General features: G+C 39.6%; 1 protein-coding gene across 4 annotated transcripts in view; it reads left to right on the forward strand.

Moving 5' to 3' along the window:
• The window catches only part of CEP112 (centrosomal protein 112), a 290713-nt gene extending 282639 nt beyond the window's left edge, over positions 1-8074 (forward strand). For 3 of the 4 annotated variants that reach the window (XM_034789933.1, XM_034789932.1, XM_034789930.1), the window contains 3 exons: positions 2475-2576; positions 6227-6291; positions 7742-8074. In XM_034789933.1, the coding sequence (XP_034645824.1) occupies positions 2475-2576; positions 6227-6291; positions 7742-7745 (171 nt within the window). In that variant the 3' untranslated portion in view covers positions 7746-8074. Of the gene's footprint in view, positions 1-2474; positions 2577-6226; positions 6296-7741 lie in introns of those variants that run through there. The other variant, XM_034789931.1, reaches the window with a different exon arrangement.
• The last annotated feature ends 7033 nt before the right edge of the window (positions 8075-15107 follow it).

Below are 15107 nucleotides of genomic sequence, written 5' to 3' on the forward strand. Positions count from 1 at the left end.
GGAGGGGGAAATTAAGTATAAAAATAATTAGAAAATGATGACTGCAGCTGGTTATACTCTTTCCTTAACGTGTATAAATTAGTCCTGAAGTGCATAGGACATACAGATATGGGCACTGCTGGTAGGTTCCAAAGATGCCATGGTAGCAATGCATATCTATGTCAGAAACCCCAAACGAAATAGTACAGAACTCCTTTACTTCAGCCTTTATTTATCACACCTTCTTTTTGAAAGTTTAAAAATCATTTTTTTCACTCTTGCAGCTATTTCTTTTTGGGAGTTACACACCCTTTTCATATTTAAAGGGCCTGATATAATGCCCACTGAAGCCAATAAGGAGTCCTTCCATTGACTTCAATGGGTATTGAATCCATCCCTCAGTGACTGGTGATCATTTAGGTAGACAAAAATCAATCAATTCATGATTCTCTATATAGTTAGAATGGAGACATAACTTTCTAGTAAAAAGCAACAGAGGGTCCTGTGGCACCTTTGAGACTAACAGAAGTATTGGGAGCATAAGCTTTCGTGGGTAAGAACCTCACTTCTTCAGATGCAAGTAATGGAAATCTCTAGAGGCAGGTATATATCAGTGTGGAGATAACGAGGTTAGTTCAATCAGGGAGGGTGAGGTGCTCTGCTAGCAGTTGAGGTGTGAACACCAAGGGAGGAGAAACTGTTTCTGTAGTTGGATAGCCATTCACAGTCTTTGTTTAATCCTGATCTGATGGTGTCAAATTTGCANTCCTCCCTTGGTGTTCACACCTCAACTGCTAGCAGAGCACCTCACCCTCCCTGATTGAACTAACCTCGTTATCTCCACACTGATATATACCTGCCTCTAGAGATTTCCATTACTTGCATCTGAAGAAGTGAGGTTCTTACCCACGAAAGCTTATGCTCCCAATACTTCTGTTAGTCTCAAAGGTGCCACAGGACCCTCTGTTGCTTTTTACAGATTCAGACTAACACGGCTACCCCTCTGATACATAACTTTCTAGTGATATTTTTAAGCATATACAGGGATGAGCTGCTAGGGTGGTAATATTTCCTTGATATATACCCATAATCATGTATAAGGAGATCACACATTGGTCTTTTGAAGGTGCTCACAGAGTCATTCCAAGTCCAAACATTTTAGAAATCTCTTTGAGCATTTGAATCTCCAACAGGGTCTTGAATTCATTGCAGCCAAAAGGGAAAGGTCAAGCAGAAAGCAAAAGCATATGGAGATTGCTGTAGTGTCAGATAATGTGCTTAGAAATTATTTTAAAAGAGAATAATCATTTCAAGAGACAGGCTTTGGTCCTACCCAAGTTAATACTTTTAGAGCTTAGTTAGAAAAATAGTAGATCAACAATTTTTACTCTGCTGCAGTGAATTTGACTGAAAAATGAGCTGTGAAGAGGGCAAGGAATGTCTTGCAAATTTTCCGTGTAATAATAAGTAAGACAAGATGCTCAAAATATCTAGATGGGGATTGACAAGCCATTAAACTATTCTGACTGCATCATTTAGCTGGAGGGCAATAATAGTCCTTGAATGAAGTCCAAGAAATGCCAAGCTGTAAATAAAATTTAGTTACATCCATGGACACAAAATGTTCCTCCTTACAAAACTTCTTAACTTCAAAGTGTTTTGAAAAAAATTCTGGATACAGAGTTATTTTGTCTCGTATATTAGGAGTGAGACACAAGCAATGCCTGTGGGCCTGAGCTAACGCCCATTGAAGTCAACAGGAAGGCTCCCATTGACTTCAGTGGCTACTGCATCAGGCCCTCTGCCCAGTCCCCAGCCTTGCTTTCATTAAAGCTTCCCATGGACGGATTAGAGGGAGATAGCTGCATGGCCCTTCCTTTCTCCTCTCACACCATGTCTTAACAGAGCCCCTACCGTGTCTCCTTTTCCTGCCCATTTTCTCCTCACTCTTTTTCTAGCTTCCCTCATTTTCCTTCTTTTTTTCTTTTCTGTCTACTTGTTTTCTTCTTTATCCTCTTTTGCTCTTTTACATGTTTTGGAGAACACTTTCTCCTCTCCTTGCTCCCCACCCACCCATCCACCAGTACAGCAGAACCTGCTCCCTATTCTCCCACTCACCAGAATTCTGCATGGCCCTGGGGATCGTAACTAGTGCCATACAAAGCTGAGATGAGTAATGAGAACTACAGCTGGTTGCATAAAGGGCACAGCAGGAGCAGAGAGGGAAGGTGGGTGACATTAAGGAGCTGCCTACCACTTTACCTGCAAAGGTGGGAGCATGCTTGCAGTGTCTGTGTGCGATGGTGGTGGGTAGATCTGCATTCTTACAGCTTTCTTCATCCATACTGATCCTCCCTTGCCCCCAACCCCCAAATTAGTCTTGTTCTGGCCTCCAAATTAGGAAACACTGCTCTAAGAAGAAGCTGACTGTGAAGATTCTCTCCTGCCTCCCCAAATTGGTTATGAGTCATTTAAATCTCTTTATTTAATTTCAGGTGACATACATACGACAAGAATATGAAACCAAACTCAAAGGTCTGATGCCAGCATCTTTGAGAAAGGAACTCGAAGACACCATTGCATCTTTAAAATCTCAGGTAAGATATCAGCACTCAATTGTCTCCAATTCTAGGGTTTAAATAACACTCATCTCTTTTATAAAGGAAACTATGAATGCATTAAATTTGGCAATATTGGATTGAGGTCAGTGATAAACTGGCAAGAGTCCAGTGCTTATCACACCATCACCTTTCTTCTAGGATCCCCCTTACCCCAGCTCCCTCATCTCGCTAGGTAAAGAGTCATCTCTCTTGAGCCAAGCGATTTACCTCAAATGCCTGCTGAAAGTAGAAAATAAAGTCAGCAGTGATGTTGCAACTGTTACCTTTTTTTCTCAAGAATATGCTGCTGAAGACAGGGTATGGTTAGCAACTGTCTATTATCAGTGTTTCTTCAGAAGAAGCTGTGTTCAACATGCACTGGTGTAATCTTTGTTTCCTTTGCAGCCTGCATAATAAAGCAGCCCTTTGGTTTTTCAGGTACTGCCTCAAAAGCCCATTGTATTAATTCCAAGTTTGGTTGATAAAGGTAATAGTGTTGATATAATATATTGACAAAGACATTTGATTTGGTACACACAACATTTTAGTTTGGATTTTAAGCAGGAATTAACTCAGGGAATCCTATGATCTATGTTGTGTTAGATAAAACGAGATGGTTCCTTCTTGTCTTAAAATCTATGAAACTGTAAATTAATTGAATGGCAGCACTAGAAGTAAGAATAGTAAAGATGAAGACAAATTGTTAAATGTCACTTTCTTAAATCAATGACTGATTATGTTAAAAAAAAAAAAACGTACCCCTTTGGTAGGGCTACTGGCCTAGTGGATAGTTTGGAAGCAGTAGATGTGATATATCTTGATTTTAGTAAGGCTTTTGACACAGCCCCACGTGACATTTTCATAAGGAAATAAGAGAAATGTGATCTAGATGAAATGACTATACGGAGTGTTCCAGAACTGGTTGAAAGACCATAATCAGAGTAATTAACCATGGTTCACTGTCTAAAGGGGAAGGTGTATCTAGTGCAGTCCCGCAGGGGTCAATCCTGGGTCCGGTAGAATTAAATATTTTCATTAATGACTTGGTTAATGGAGTGGAGAGTATACATATGAAATTTGTGGATGACACCAAAATGGGAGAGGTTGCTACACTTTGGAGAACAGGATTAGATTTCAAAATTAACTTAACAAATTAAACAAGATGACATTCAATAAAGACAAGTGCAAAATACTGCATTTAGGAAGGAAAATGCACAATAGCTGGGTAGAAAATAGTACTGCTGAAAAGGACTTGGGGGCTGTAGTGAATGACAAATTGAATACGAGTCACTGATGTAATGCAGTTGCAAATAAGGCTAATATTCTGGGCTGTACTCATAGGAATATTGTATGTAAGACATGGGAGGTAATTGTTCCACTCTACTAGGCACTGGTGAGGCCTCAGCTGGAATAGCATCCAATACTGGGTGCCATACTTTACGAAACAGGTGGACAAACTGGAGAGAGTCCAGAGGAGAGCAACAAAAATAATTAAAGGTTTAGAAAACCTGACCTTTGAGGAAAGATTTAAAAAACTGGGCACATTTAGTCCTGAGAAAAGAAGACTGAGGGGGGACCAGATAAGTCTTCAAATATGTTAAGGGTTGTTATAAAGAAGACTGTGATCAATTGTTCTCCATGTCCACTGAAGGTAGGACAAGAAGTAGTGGGCTTAATCTGCAGCAAGGGAGATTTAGGTTGGATATTAAGAAAAACATCCTAAGTACTGGAATAAGGTACAAAGGGAGATTGTGGATCCCAAATCTTGGAGGTTTTTAAGAGCAGGTTAGACAAACAACTGTCTGGGATGGTCATAGAATCATAGAATATCAGGGTTGGAAGGGACCTCAGGAGGTCATCTAGTCCAACCCCCTGCTCAAAGCAGGACGAGCTAAATCATGATAGGTATATTAGATCCTGTCTTAAGCGTGAGGGGTGGACTAGATGACTTCTAGATCCTTTCCACCTTACATTTCTTTGATATTATAAATGTATGCTATGTATTGTGATGATGTGATGTACAAACTCCACTCTGGGGAACAGAATCCTTCAGGAGCCATTCATGATCCACGTGGAATCATTTGAAATGCCAAGACATGCCATATGTTCATGAAATGCCAAAGGTTTTGGGGGGAGAGAGGGGAATAAAAGGTTAAACTGGTATCTGAGATGTTAAGAGAGTTAGTTTTTTCATGCAGAAGTCAACGTTTTTTTGGCTTGGATTTATTTGGTAAAATATTGTTTGAAATGAGGTCGTTACTTAAAATCATGAAACTCGTTCATATTTTTTGGTACATAAGATATTAAATAGACCCACATCAATTTCCAAGAAACACTTACAAGCTGATATAGATATACACACTCTCCATGTCCATCTCTCTCCCTGGAAATGGTTGTTAGTTTAATTTACTTACATTCTCTGTTTATAATGCATAAAGGTTAGTTTGTAACATTTTTTGCTGTGCATGGAAATTTCCATTAGCAATGTCTGTCTTTAACAGAAATATGAAATTTCCAAAAGAGAGAGCTTTATATTCCCACAGGCTAAAGGTGACACAAGTTAATAGTTATGATGGCAGATATTTATTTATTACATGTATAGGAATTTCCAGTGGTAGTGATATTTATTCTGATTAAAGTCACTGCAGACCAATAAAGGGTTAAGGATCTACCGGGATGATCTATTTCCAGTTGATAGTAAAAGGCCATTTAAAAGTATGGTTTACTGTTAACTTTGTCTGGTAGGAAGCATTCCATTGGGACAGATATAAGAATACTTCACCTTTTGTTTTTTAAAATTGAAACTGATATACCCCTGCAGGGCTTCTTTTGGATCAGCAGGATTTCAAAGGACTAAAAGTAACTCCAGACTCCTAAAACTGGGTGTTAACGCAGAAACACGTAGCTGCCGGCTTCGTTTGCAGCAATATATGGTAGTCACAAACCATTCAGTAAGCAGGGTTCTCTTCTGAAGCACAGGTGTCCTCGTCTTTGGAAATTGTTGAAATTCCAGTTTGAAAACATCAGAGGAGAACGGCAGTGGAATCCTTGCACCTGTCAGGATTATTAATTGTTCCTGGGGGGGGTGACGGACCAAGAACTGTTAAAAATGAACAAATATTCACTGCTCAGCAAAGTTTTCTAAAACTTTAGTAAAGTTTAAAATGCATTGCCACAATTGTTCACTGCACACCCCCATGAGCTCTTTGTAAGCTATTCTAACATGGTAGTGCTACATAATATAAGCATTAATTCTCTCACACACCCTGTGAGAAAGTGGAATAGTGTTTTCACCATATTTCAGATGAGGAAACTGAGGTAGAGAAGTGAACTGACTTAGCGTCAGAGCTGGGATTAGAACTCAGCTTCTCAGTATAGCTCTGAGTCCAAAAAGTTTTCGTAGCTGCCTTGGCTCCTGACTGAGTGGGTAGGGTGCAGGATTAATGCTGTGGGTACACAGGCCAGGGAAACCACACTAGCAACTTTCAGTCAAACATCATGCTTAAATCCAGCTCACGACTAAGGTGCAATTGAGGTTTCTCTAGTGTAAACTGGGCTTTAGACAGTAAAGTCAGTCTCCGTGAAATAAGTACCAGTTGATTCATTAAGATTTTATACACCACTTTCATATGGGATGTATTTTGTAGGTAAACTTTCTGCAGAAGAGAGCATCTGTCCTACAAGAAGAACTGAATGTGTACCACACCAGAAGGTAAATGAGTATCTTCTCATCAATTTGTACCATTTCACACCTGTGGGTCTCAGCTATTGAAGTTTTACAGCTTAATTAAAATGCTTACATATGGTTGCAGTTTAAAAAGAACCTTATTTTCAGTAAACAAGCTGTCTTCGAGACGTTACCCAGCTCTTCTAACCACACTGCTTAGTCAGTACTATTAGAGCAAGATCAGAGAACTTGCAGGTGCAATGCAAGTCTGGGCTTTGCCTCCATGTTCATGAGACAGGGGCACAGTGCACAGCTGCAGGCCTGCGGTGATGCTGCCTTCTTTTAAAGATAGAAAACGATGATGCAATTCTGAATATTACAGCTCACAGATTCAAAGTACAGGATCTTCATAAGCTTTAGATTTGTTTCAGAGCTGTACACCATCCAAAATAAATGACTACAAGTGTTGCAACAACAATAAAAAGATTCTCTGTGCCCTGAGAGTAAATGATTCACATGGATGATTGGGAAAAAGGAAACTTCCAAGCAAGGTCATTGAGGTTTTTTGTCCTTATAGGGTTCATTGATAATTGTATATCTCCCATCAGGATTTCTGCAAAGAACAGGATGTGCACATATAAACAGCAGATATTTTAATGAAAACCATGTAAGATATAAAAACTAGTCTGAAAATATGAATCTTAAAAGGACTTTTTAACATTTTGTATATTTGTAGCTGAGAGTGATGATAAAATATGTACAGGGGTGTGTGTGTGTGTCTGCGTGTGTTCATATATTCTCCCTGAGATTTTGTATTATCGGAGACATTGTCAGATAAACATATTGATTCAATGTATTGATTTATCCCCAACATATCTCCATTGAGAGCAATGGAATTACACAGCAATGCTTTTGGTCCAAAAGTTTCCACTGAGCCAGTCAGTCAGTGTCTTCACACAGAGTACTAGCTGGCTAAGAGATTGGTAATGGTATATAGATCCAGTCATAGGTTTAGCTCCAGGGCAATACTGACCAAAAGTTGAGCAACACATTTGAATGTGGCTTATGTGTAATGACGTTAGTGCCAATCTTAATGGAGGAGAAGGGTAGGAAAATTAACTTTACCATTGTATTCCAATGGATATACCTAAGGTTCAACCACATTAGCAGTCTAGTTTGGAGAAGCTTGTACTGCTATAGGCCGTTCTGTGATTAACAGAGGACCAGGCCAGAATCTTTCACAAGGACTAAATTCATGCTTATTTGGGAAGGTGGGGTGGGGGGTGGGGAGGATCATCTTCACACTGATTCATTAGCAGACCCTTCTTCATTAATGTTGTGCAATGTTTGGGAATACCTGATCAGCTTTTCAGTGCAGTAATATATGTGTGTGTAATACGTAGCATAAAGGGGCTAGATCCTGATTCGTGCCTATGAGCACTTTCTAATACAAATAATAGTAAGATATAACTAAGGAGAACATTTTCATTTTTAGGTAACTGCTGGAGCAGAGGAAATCGTTCAAGTGACAAATGGACAACTTTCAGCAGGTTTGAAGATTTGGATCTTGTCAATTAAACTGTGAGATCAGTGGCTGTTTTGTTAGCACAGAAAATGTAATTAAGCTCATGAAAGCACATCCATCCTTCATGCCAGTATTTTTTGAGTTGTATCTTACTTGAATTATTTTTTACCATTATCTTATTACAGATTTACAATTTTGGTATACTAAGTGTGTTTGTGTGTGTGCTCAATTTACTTATTGCGAGACTAAATTCCCTTGACTATTGATTTTGCTATTATTTCCTAATATCATTTTTATTCAATTTTATACATGATAAAATCATGTTTCTATTATTATTATTATTATTATTCAAGATTTTTAAAACATATTTTACATTGTTTTCATGTTCATATGTTTACATAATATTAAAATATTCTTTTGTACTTTTTTGTTTTGACATTGTTTGTGGTCCCTGAACATTTCATTTGCTGAAATAGTCATGGTGTTTGTGAGAGTTTTACATACCGTGATGTATTCATGGGGAAAAATCCTGTTCTGACTTCGGAAATGTCACACAAGTGCTGCCTCCAGTCACTATTCTGATTAATGGCCTTTAAGGGCCATCAGTGGGCATTACATGGACGAGGCAGCCACAGGACAGGGTTCTTTACTATGAAAATGCATTGAATTATATGGTGTATTTTGAAAAGATAAAAGGCAAATAAGGGCCCCTAGTCTGCAAAAACATATGTGCTTAACTTTAAGTATCTGAGTAGTCCCATTGAAGTCACTGGGGCTATCCATGTGCTTAAACCCTAGCAGGTGCCTAAGGGCTTACAGGCTCTGAGGCATCGAAAGCAATGGGAGTTGAGAGCACACAGCACCTACCTGGAGGCACTCATCACCTTCTAAGCTTGGGTTCTTCTTTTCTGTTGTTCATATTGTTCAAGAATGGCCATTACTAGCTAGTTTTAATCCACAAACTGAGAAGTGGGGAATATAAGACACCAGCTGTTTTTTCCTCTGTGTACCTCTGGCAAACATGACACAGTTAGTGGTCTGTGCACAGGATACGGAGACAAGAATTTACTGACAATGGCCTTGGGCAAGTTATTGAACTTCTCCCTGTCAGTGATAAATGGTGATGATAATCCTTAGATACCTTCCTCAGAATGGTGGTGTGAGTATTAATGTACACTGAACCCTCGCTAGAACGTGGGATTTGGGATCCATGCGCGGTACCGCGTTAAAATGAATTGCAATTAAAGTAATTAAATTTGGGATCCATGGTCGCAACCGCGTTATATGTGAATTTGCGCTATATAGACACATGTTCTAGCGAGGGTCCGGTGTATTGCTATTTGTAAAGAGATTTGATGATGAAAAGGACTGCGTTGTTAAGCAACAGCGATGCAACTGACCTCTAGGGACACTGTGGCATCCATGCTGAGCCCCCAGCTCACAGGCTGCTCCAGTATCCTCTCCCTTCTGGCATCTAGATAAATGAGGGAGGAAACTTGTTGGCAGACCAGATTATACCCACCCCCACCTCTTGGCAGCAGGACCATTGGGAGAGGCAACTTTCTGCCAGATTTCACCCTCCCTTCCCACACATCACCTCTCCACCTTTGCTTGGTGCTTTGTTAATTGGGAGGCTAGTCCTGGCCTGTGTATCCAGTACGTCCCTCGGCCCGCACCGCTTCCAGCAGCTCCCATTGGCCTGGAGCGGCAAACGGCCGAACCTGCAGACGCAGCAGGTAAACAAACCGGCCTGGCCCGCCAAGGGCTTTCCCTTCACAAGCGGCGTCCCAAGTTTGGGAAACACTGAATTAGTGATCCCACTGCTTATGGATAAAGGTTCTTCATAGCTCTCAGATAATCAGAGAAGTAATGCAGCAATGCCACTAAGCCCTGCCTTGGGTGATGGTGTGTTTTACTAGAGTGATGTGCCAAGATACATTTAATTTGTTGTGGCTAGAAAAATTAAAAACTGTTTACTCAGAAAGACGTACGGCAACATTAATTCAACTCGTCAGAAGAAATTTCAAGAGTTCACTGAGTTGCAGATTATGAACTGAGTGGATTAGCTTTTGTAAATTGCTTTGTGTTGGGTCTGAGATAGAAGCATCTATTATGATGAAATCTCTTTTCCCAAGCACAAGTGAAATGAGATGTTTCTGATGATTAGCATGCTGCTAATATTTTTGCACCTATCAGAGTGGTTCTAGGGCTCTTGAAATCAGCGGAGTAGCCAAACTAATGCACATAAGCTCCGTTGCACATGGATCCCTGAGTAGACTGAATGCAGATCTGAATTTCATTATGTACCAAGGAAATGGGTTGCTAACGTCAGCGATGATCTCAACAAACAGTTTAAGAATGAGCGAGAAAAACAGAGCTTGGTCAATTTGAGTGTTTCAGAGAAAGTACTATGGAGGCCAAGGGAAAACTAAACCAGGTCCTGGGGTTCACCCCATAAAATGAATTGCTATAATTTTTAAAACATTTCTTATATTAAAAAAAGTTGAGGTTTGTGCCTTGGCTGTAATTGGTCTATGATCAAGAGGTATCACACTGGGATGTGATTAACTATCAGGTAACAGTTGGTTTCACGTCTGTAACTCTTACTGCTGACTGGCTAGTCAAGGCCCTCTACCCCAGTTTCACCTGCTAGCAAAAGAGTTGTCAGCTGAAAGTGGCTGATTTCACCACACAGTAAACACACTGTAGCAAAGCAGGCTTCTTTGTGGCTTGATGACGGCTCTATTTGTGCATTATTATTTTACTGATTTTTTGCAGTAGAAAGATGACTGTTTAATTCTGTATAAAAAAATCACACAACTAATTTTTTTTAAAAAAAAGACATCAAATCATTCACCAGTGGTGAGGGAGTCCTTGCCCTTATCAAGGTGAAACTTTGTTTCACTGCCGCTTACAGTTCTTGTGATACATGTAACAAATGTTTATTTCTCTTAAAGTTGGAAGAAAAGGGATAGAACCTCCACCCATCATCAAACCCAGTGATAAGCAGTCTTAATAGAGAACGTAGCAGGGATCTGACTTTTTAAAATTATCTTAATGCAAATCACAATTCACTGAAGGCACTAGGCACTAATTAATTTTACTAGGTCTCATTCTGATGGTAGAAAGGGAGGCTAGAACATCAAGTATCATATGAAAAAGTTTCAGAACACAAGGTCATTTTAATTCGTACTTTCTTTCTTTCTTTTTTTTAAAAAAGAACTGTCTTTTCTCAGCTTTGATATTTTGTTCAGAAATGTCGTTTCTTTTAAACCTTGTCATTAAAGAAGGTTTGCTCTTTAAAGTGCATTATCAAAGAGTGCAGAAATTGCAAGTTACTGAAACTAAAATGCACGATCAGTTTTAAGTCCACCAACGAAAGCCCACTTAAAATGAAATGTACTCTTGTGCTGGTGGCGTCTTTGATAAAGCCCGTGAAAGATACAAAGTTGGTCAGTTCAAACCAGGAAAATAAGATAATTAAGTAAAACTTTTTTCCTACATTTGAAATTACTTTTATGGATGATAAGCGTTGAGGGGACTGATTAAGGGCCCAATCCTGCAAACGTACTCTCACATGAGAGAGAACAGATAACTCTGTAGGGTCAGGCTCTTACAGAGCAATTACACAGTCATTATATGTGAAATTTGAGAATTTGGAATAATGTACAAGCCGGACCACCAAGTCTGCATTTCAGAATGTCATTTTTTTACCATTTGTATACCACAACCATAACATAAAGGAGTGCAGGTCTTGTGTAGTGTACCTGCTTTACCATTTGTGAGTATTTCAGATTCCCCTCTTTTTCTTGATGCAGGTTTTCCCCTATAAACTGCTACGCTTGGTTACCAGGCTTTGGGTGCTTTTCTAGCTTCAAGGGGACACTGATAAAATATGGGGGAATGGAGAATTTTCAGTGACTTCTCATAATTCTGTTATTCACAACAAAGGAACTTGAATTTTCATTTGACACGTTTATACTCAAAATCTTTGAAATAATCAAAGGGATATTAACAATCAGAGAACAGGTGGTGGAAAACCATCATACAGACCAATTTATTTCTACCAAGAGCCATTAATGTACCAATCTCTATCAATAAGTGCTGCATTGTACACTATGATAGCACATGGTGATCAGTTGTTTAGCCACTGGCATTAGAGGCTTGGGGCCTGGTTCTTATCTCTCTTTACTCTAGTGTAAATCAGAAGTAACTCCGTTAAAACTCAGTGGAGCTACACTTGAATTAAAATGGTGTAAGTGGAAACTGTATCAGAATCAGGCCAGAGGCCTTCATTAGTTACACTTCAGCATTATAAACTGCTTAGTCTTCCTACCTCTCCACTTCCCAACATCTAGTGAACTTTTTACTGTTGATAGTACCAGGAGTTTCTGTTCTCATAGACCAATAGATATTTAACATTAAAGCTGGGATTTTCAAAGGGAGTCGAGTGGCCAGACCACATTGATTTTCAGGGGGATTTAGGCACTTGAAAATGCTAGCCTAAAACAGTATCATGTATAGGCTGACTTGTGATTATTCCATATGTTCTAGAGGCCTAGAGCTCAGTGGGAGGGGAAGAATATACATTTAAAATGTGAGCTGATGCATCAGAATCGACATGGAAGATGGGTATTATTGTACAGGGCTAAAACCAAGCAAATATACATGTTCCTGCTCATGGAATGAGTTAAGTGATAGGATAGTTATCTCCCACACTTGGTAGATAAGTTAAACGTGCAACATTTTTAACTTACTAGCTTCTAGGTCTCAGGTTTGCTCACTAAGGATCAAATTCTGCTCCCACTGATTTTGATATAAAACTACCACTACTTCAGCGGGAGTCAGATTTAGGCTTATTCAATCAAAACTGTCCCCGAACTCAAATTAGTCAAGCTTTGCCTAAGGAAAGTCTTCAAGATCATGACCCAAGATGAAATTCTGGCTCCACTGAATTCAAAGAGAGTTTTGTCATTGACGTCAGTGGAGCTAGGATTTCACCCCCTGTTGGTTAATCTGCGGCCAGTTCCATCCCATCCCTTTTGATATCCGCTGTCCTTTCTTTTCACCTTTCTCTCGATCCCTTTCCTGCATAATTGGAAATGTCCTACAGCTGTATATGACTTCAGACAATGGAATTTTGATGGTTACTTTTATGACAGGTTCTTTCATTTAACTAGTGGGGAAATCAAAGATACACAGAGGGCATTTGTGAAGGTAGATATGTCCCTAAACATCATGTTTCCCGCAGAAGTGTGATCTAGTCAAAATATCTAGAAAGGATTCCTAATTCTGTAAGAAATCTGTCATTGAGAAAGTGATTCTGAGCCTATGAAGAATTACTTAATATCTTTGTCCTTTACCCTGGAACAATGCAGTGGGACTAGAGCTCCCCGATGTTATGAATAAGCCATATTTAATTAGACTTATTTCATTGTCCTTTAGCTTTTATAAGGAAAGAAAATTAGTTTGGAGACAGTGGATTACTGTCAAAAGTAATCCTTAATTTTTTATTTATTTATTTATTTGTTTGTTTGTTTTAAGAAACTGTATTCCTCTCCACCACTACTTCAACAGGCGGGAAATCCTCTGCACAGGAAAATGCCATGTAAAATGCATAGGGTTACAGCAGGGTGTGCTCTAATACTTAAAATCAACAACTCAGCACAGCGGCTACATTGCAGATATCCACATTTGTATCTCAAGGGCCAAGGAAATCATTCAAGATTATGCATTACGATAAAATTCTCCTGTATACTCTATATTGTACTACAATCCCTTCATTGTCTTTGGGGCTGCATATACTAAGGATTCCAAACAGCACGGCAACTGATTGATGGTTACTCTGAAGGGCAGAAGCTTGGCCCAGCTGAAGACCCATAAGAGTTTTAATATGAACTTCAATGGACCAAGGAGCAAAACCTACAACCCACGAATTGGACTTCAGAACTGATCAGTTTGTTTTCTTGACACTGAAACATTATCTCTGCATAAAATGGAATAAAGTCCCTTTCTTCAAATAGGGCTTCCTGGAACAAGGAAATAAGCCAGAGGGGTTATAAGAGAATGAGGGGGGGGGGGGGGGGGGGGCTCGCTCATGTTTGTTAGAAAGTTAATGGGCCCATTTCTATTTCATGAACACACAACCTCAAAAAAGTTGGAGCCTGAATCTTTATTAGGGCTGTGTTTAATTGTATTCAGGAATGTCCTTACATCATCTGGCATTTATTTGGGACGCTCACTTGTCTTCTACTAATTTGCTTCATCGGTGTTGAGTGAGCTGGCATTTCAATACAGATGTGGATCTATAGATCAGTGGAAATATATTCTAAGCAGGCCTCTCTTAAATATATACATAAGACTGGGCTTCCCTCACCCCATCCCCCCAGTACAGTAGATGGTACTTCACTTTTCCAAAATTGGTTTTATAGGTAGGGGTGGTCTTGTGTTTAAGGCACAGAACTGGGAGAGCAGAATCCTATTCCGAATTGCCATAGACTCAGTCAGCATGTTGTTTCAACACGAGAACAGTCACTTCTTCCAAGACAATGAGAGGCTAAAGTAATGTTTATAAAGCACAATGAGATCTTCAGATGGAAAGAAGATAGAAGTGCTAAATTGTACATGTGTGTGTGCACTTCCATATGTAAATAAATTAGCATAATCACTGCTCCTATCCCAAGCTTTGAGTGCATAAAGAATGTAATATTGTGCTTTCAAAGATTACAAACTCCCTTTGATCCAATGCCAACATTAAAGTGCTCTCCAGCCCACAAAGCCTGAGATCTCCCTTCCCCCACCACACCTCACTTCACTCCTCTCCTAAGGAAGTAGATTTTTAGACAGGTTTTGCAATGTGCTCTAAAGTGGGATAAAGAAGAAGAACAGGAGTACTTGTGGCACCTTAGAGACTAACAAATTTATTAGAGCATAAGCTTTCGTGGACTACAGCCCACTTCTTCGGATGCATATGAAGGGGGATAATAAGTTTTAGGGGGCCCTCCACTAAGAATGCCTCATGCCCCAGACTAATAGAGGGATCTCATAGATCAGTCGCTGGTTAAAAGGAAACAAAGGAAGGAATAAATGGTCAGTTTTCACGGTGGAGAGGTAAACAGCAGGAAGGATCTGTAGTGGGACCAGTGCTGTTCAGGTAAATAGCGATGTGGCAAAGTTTGCAGATGATACAAAATTACTCAAGATAGTGAAGTCCAAAGCTGATTGTGAAGAATTACAAAGGGATCTCACAGAACCGGGTGACTGGGCAACAAAATGGAAAACATAATATACAGACAAAGGATAACACGGCTTCTACTCTGAAACCATACAAAGGATT

This window comes from Trachemys scripta, chromosome 14 (genome assembly GCF_013100865.1).
Source record: "Trachemys scripta elegans isolate TJP31775 chromosome 14, CAS_Tse_1.0, whole genome shotgun sequence".
Classification (NCBI taxonomy): domain Eukaryota; kingdom Metazoa; phylum Chordata; order Testudines; family Emydidae; genus Trachemys; species Trachemys scripta.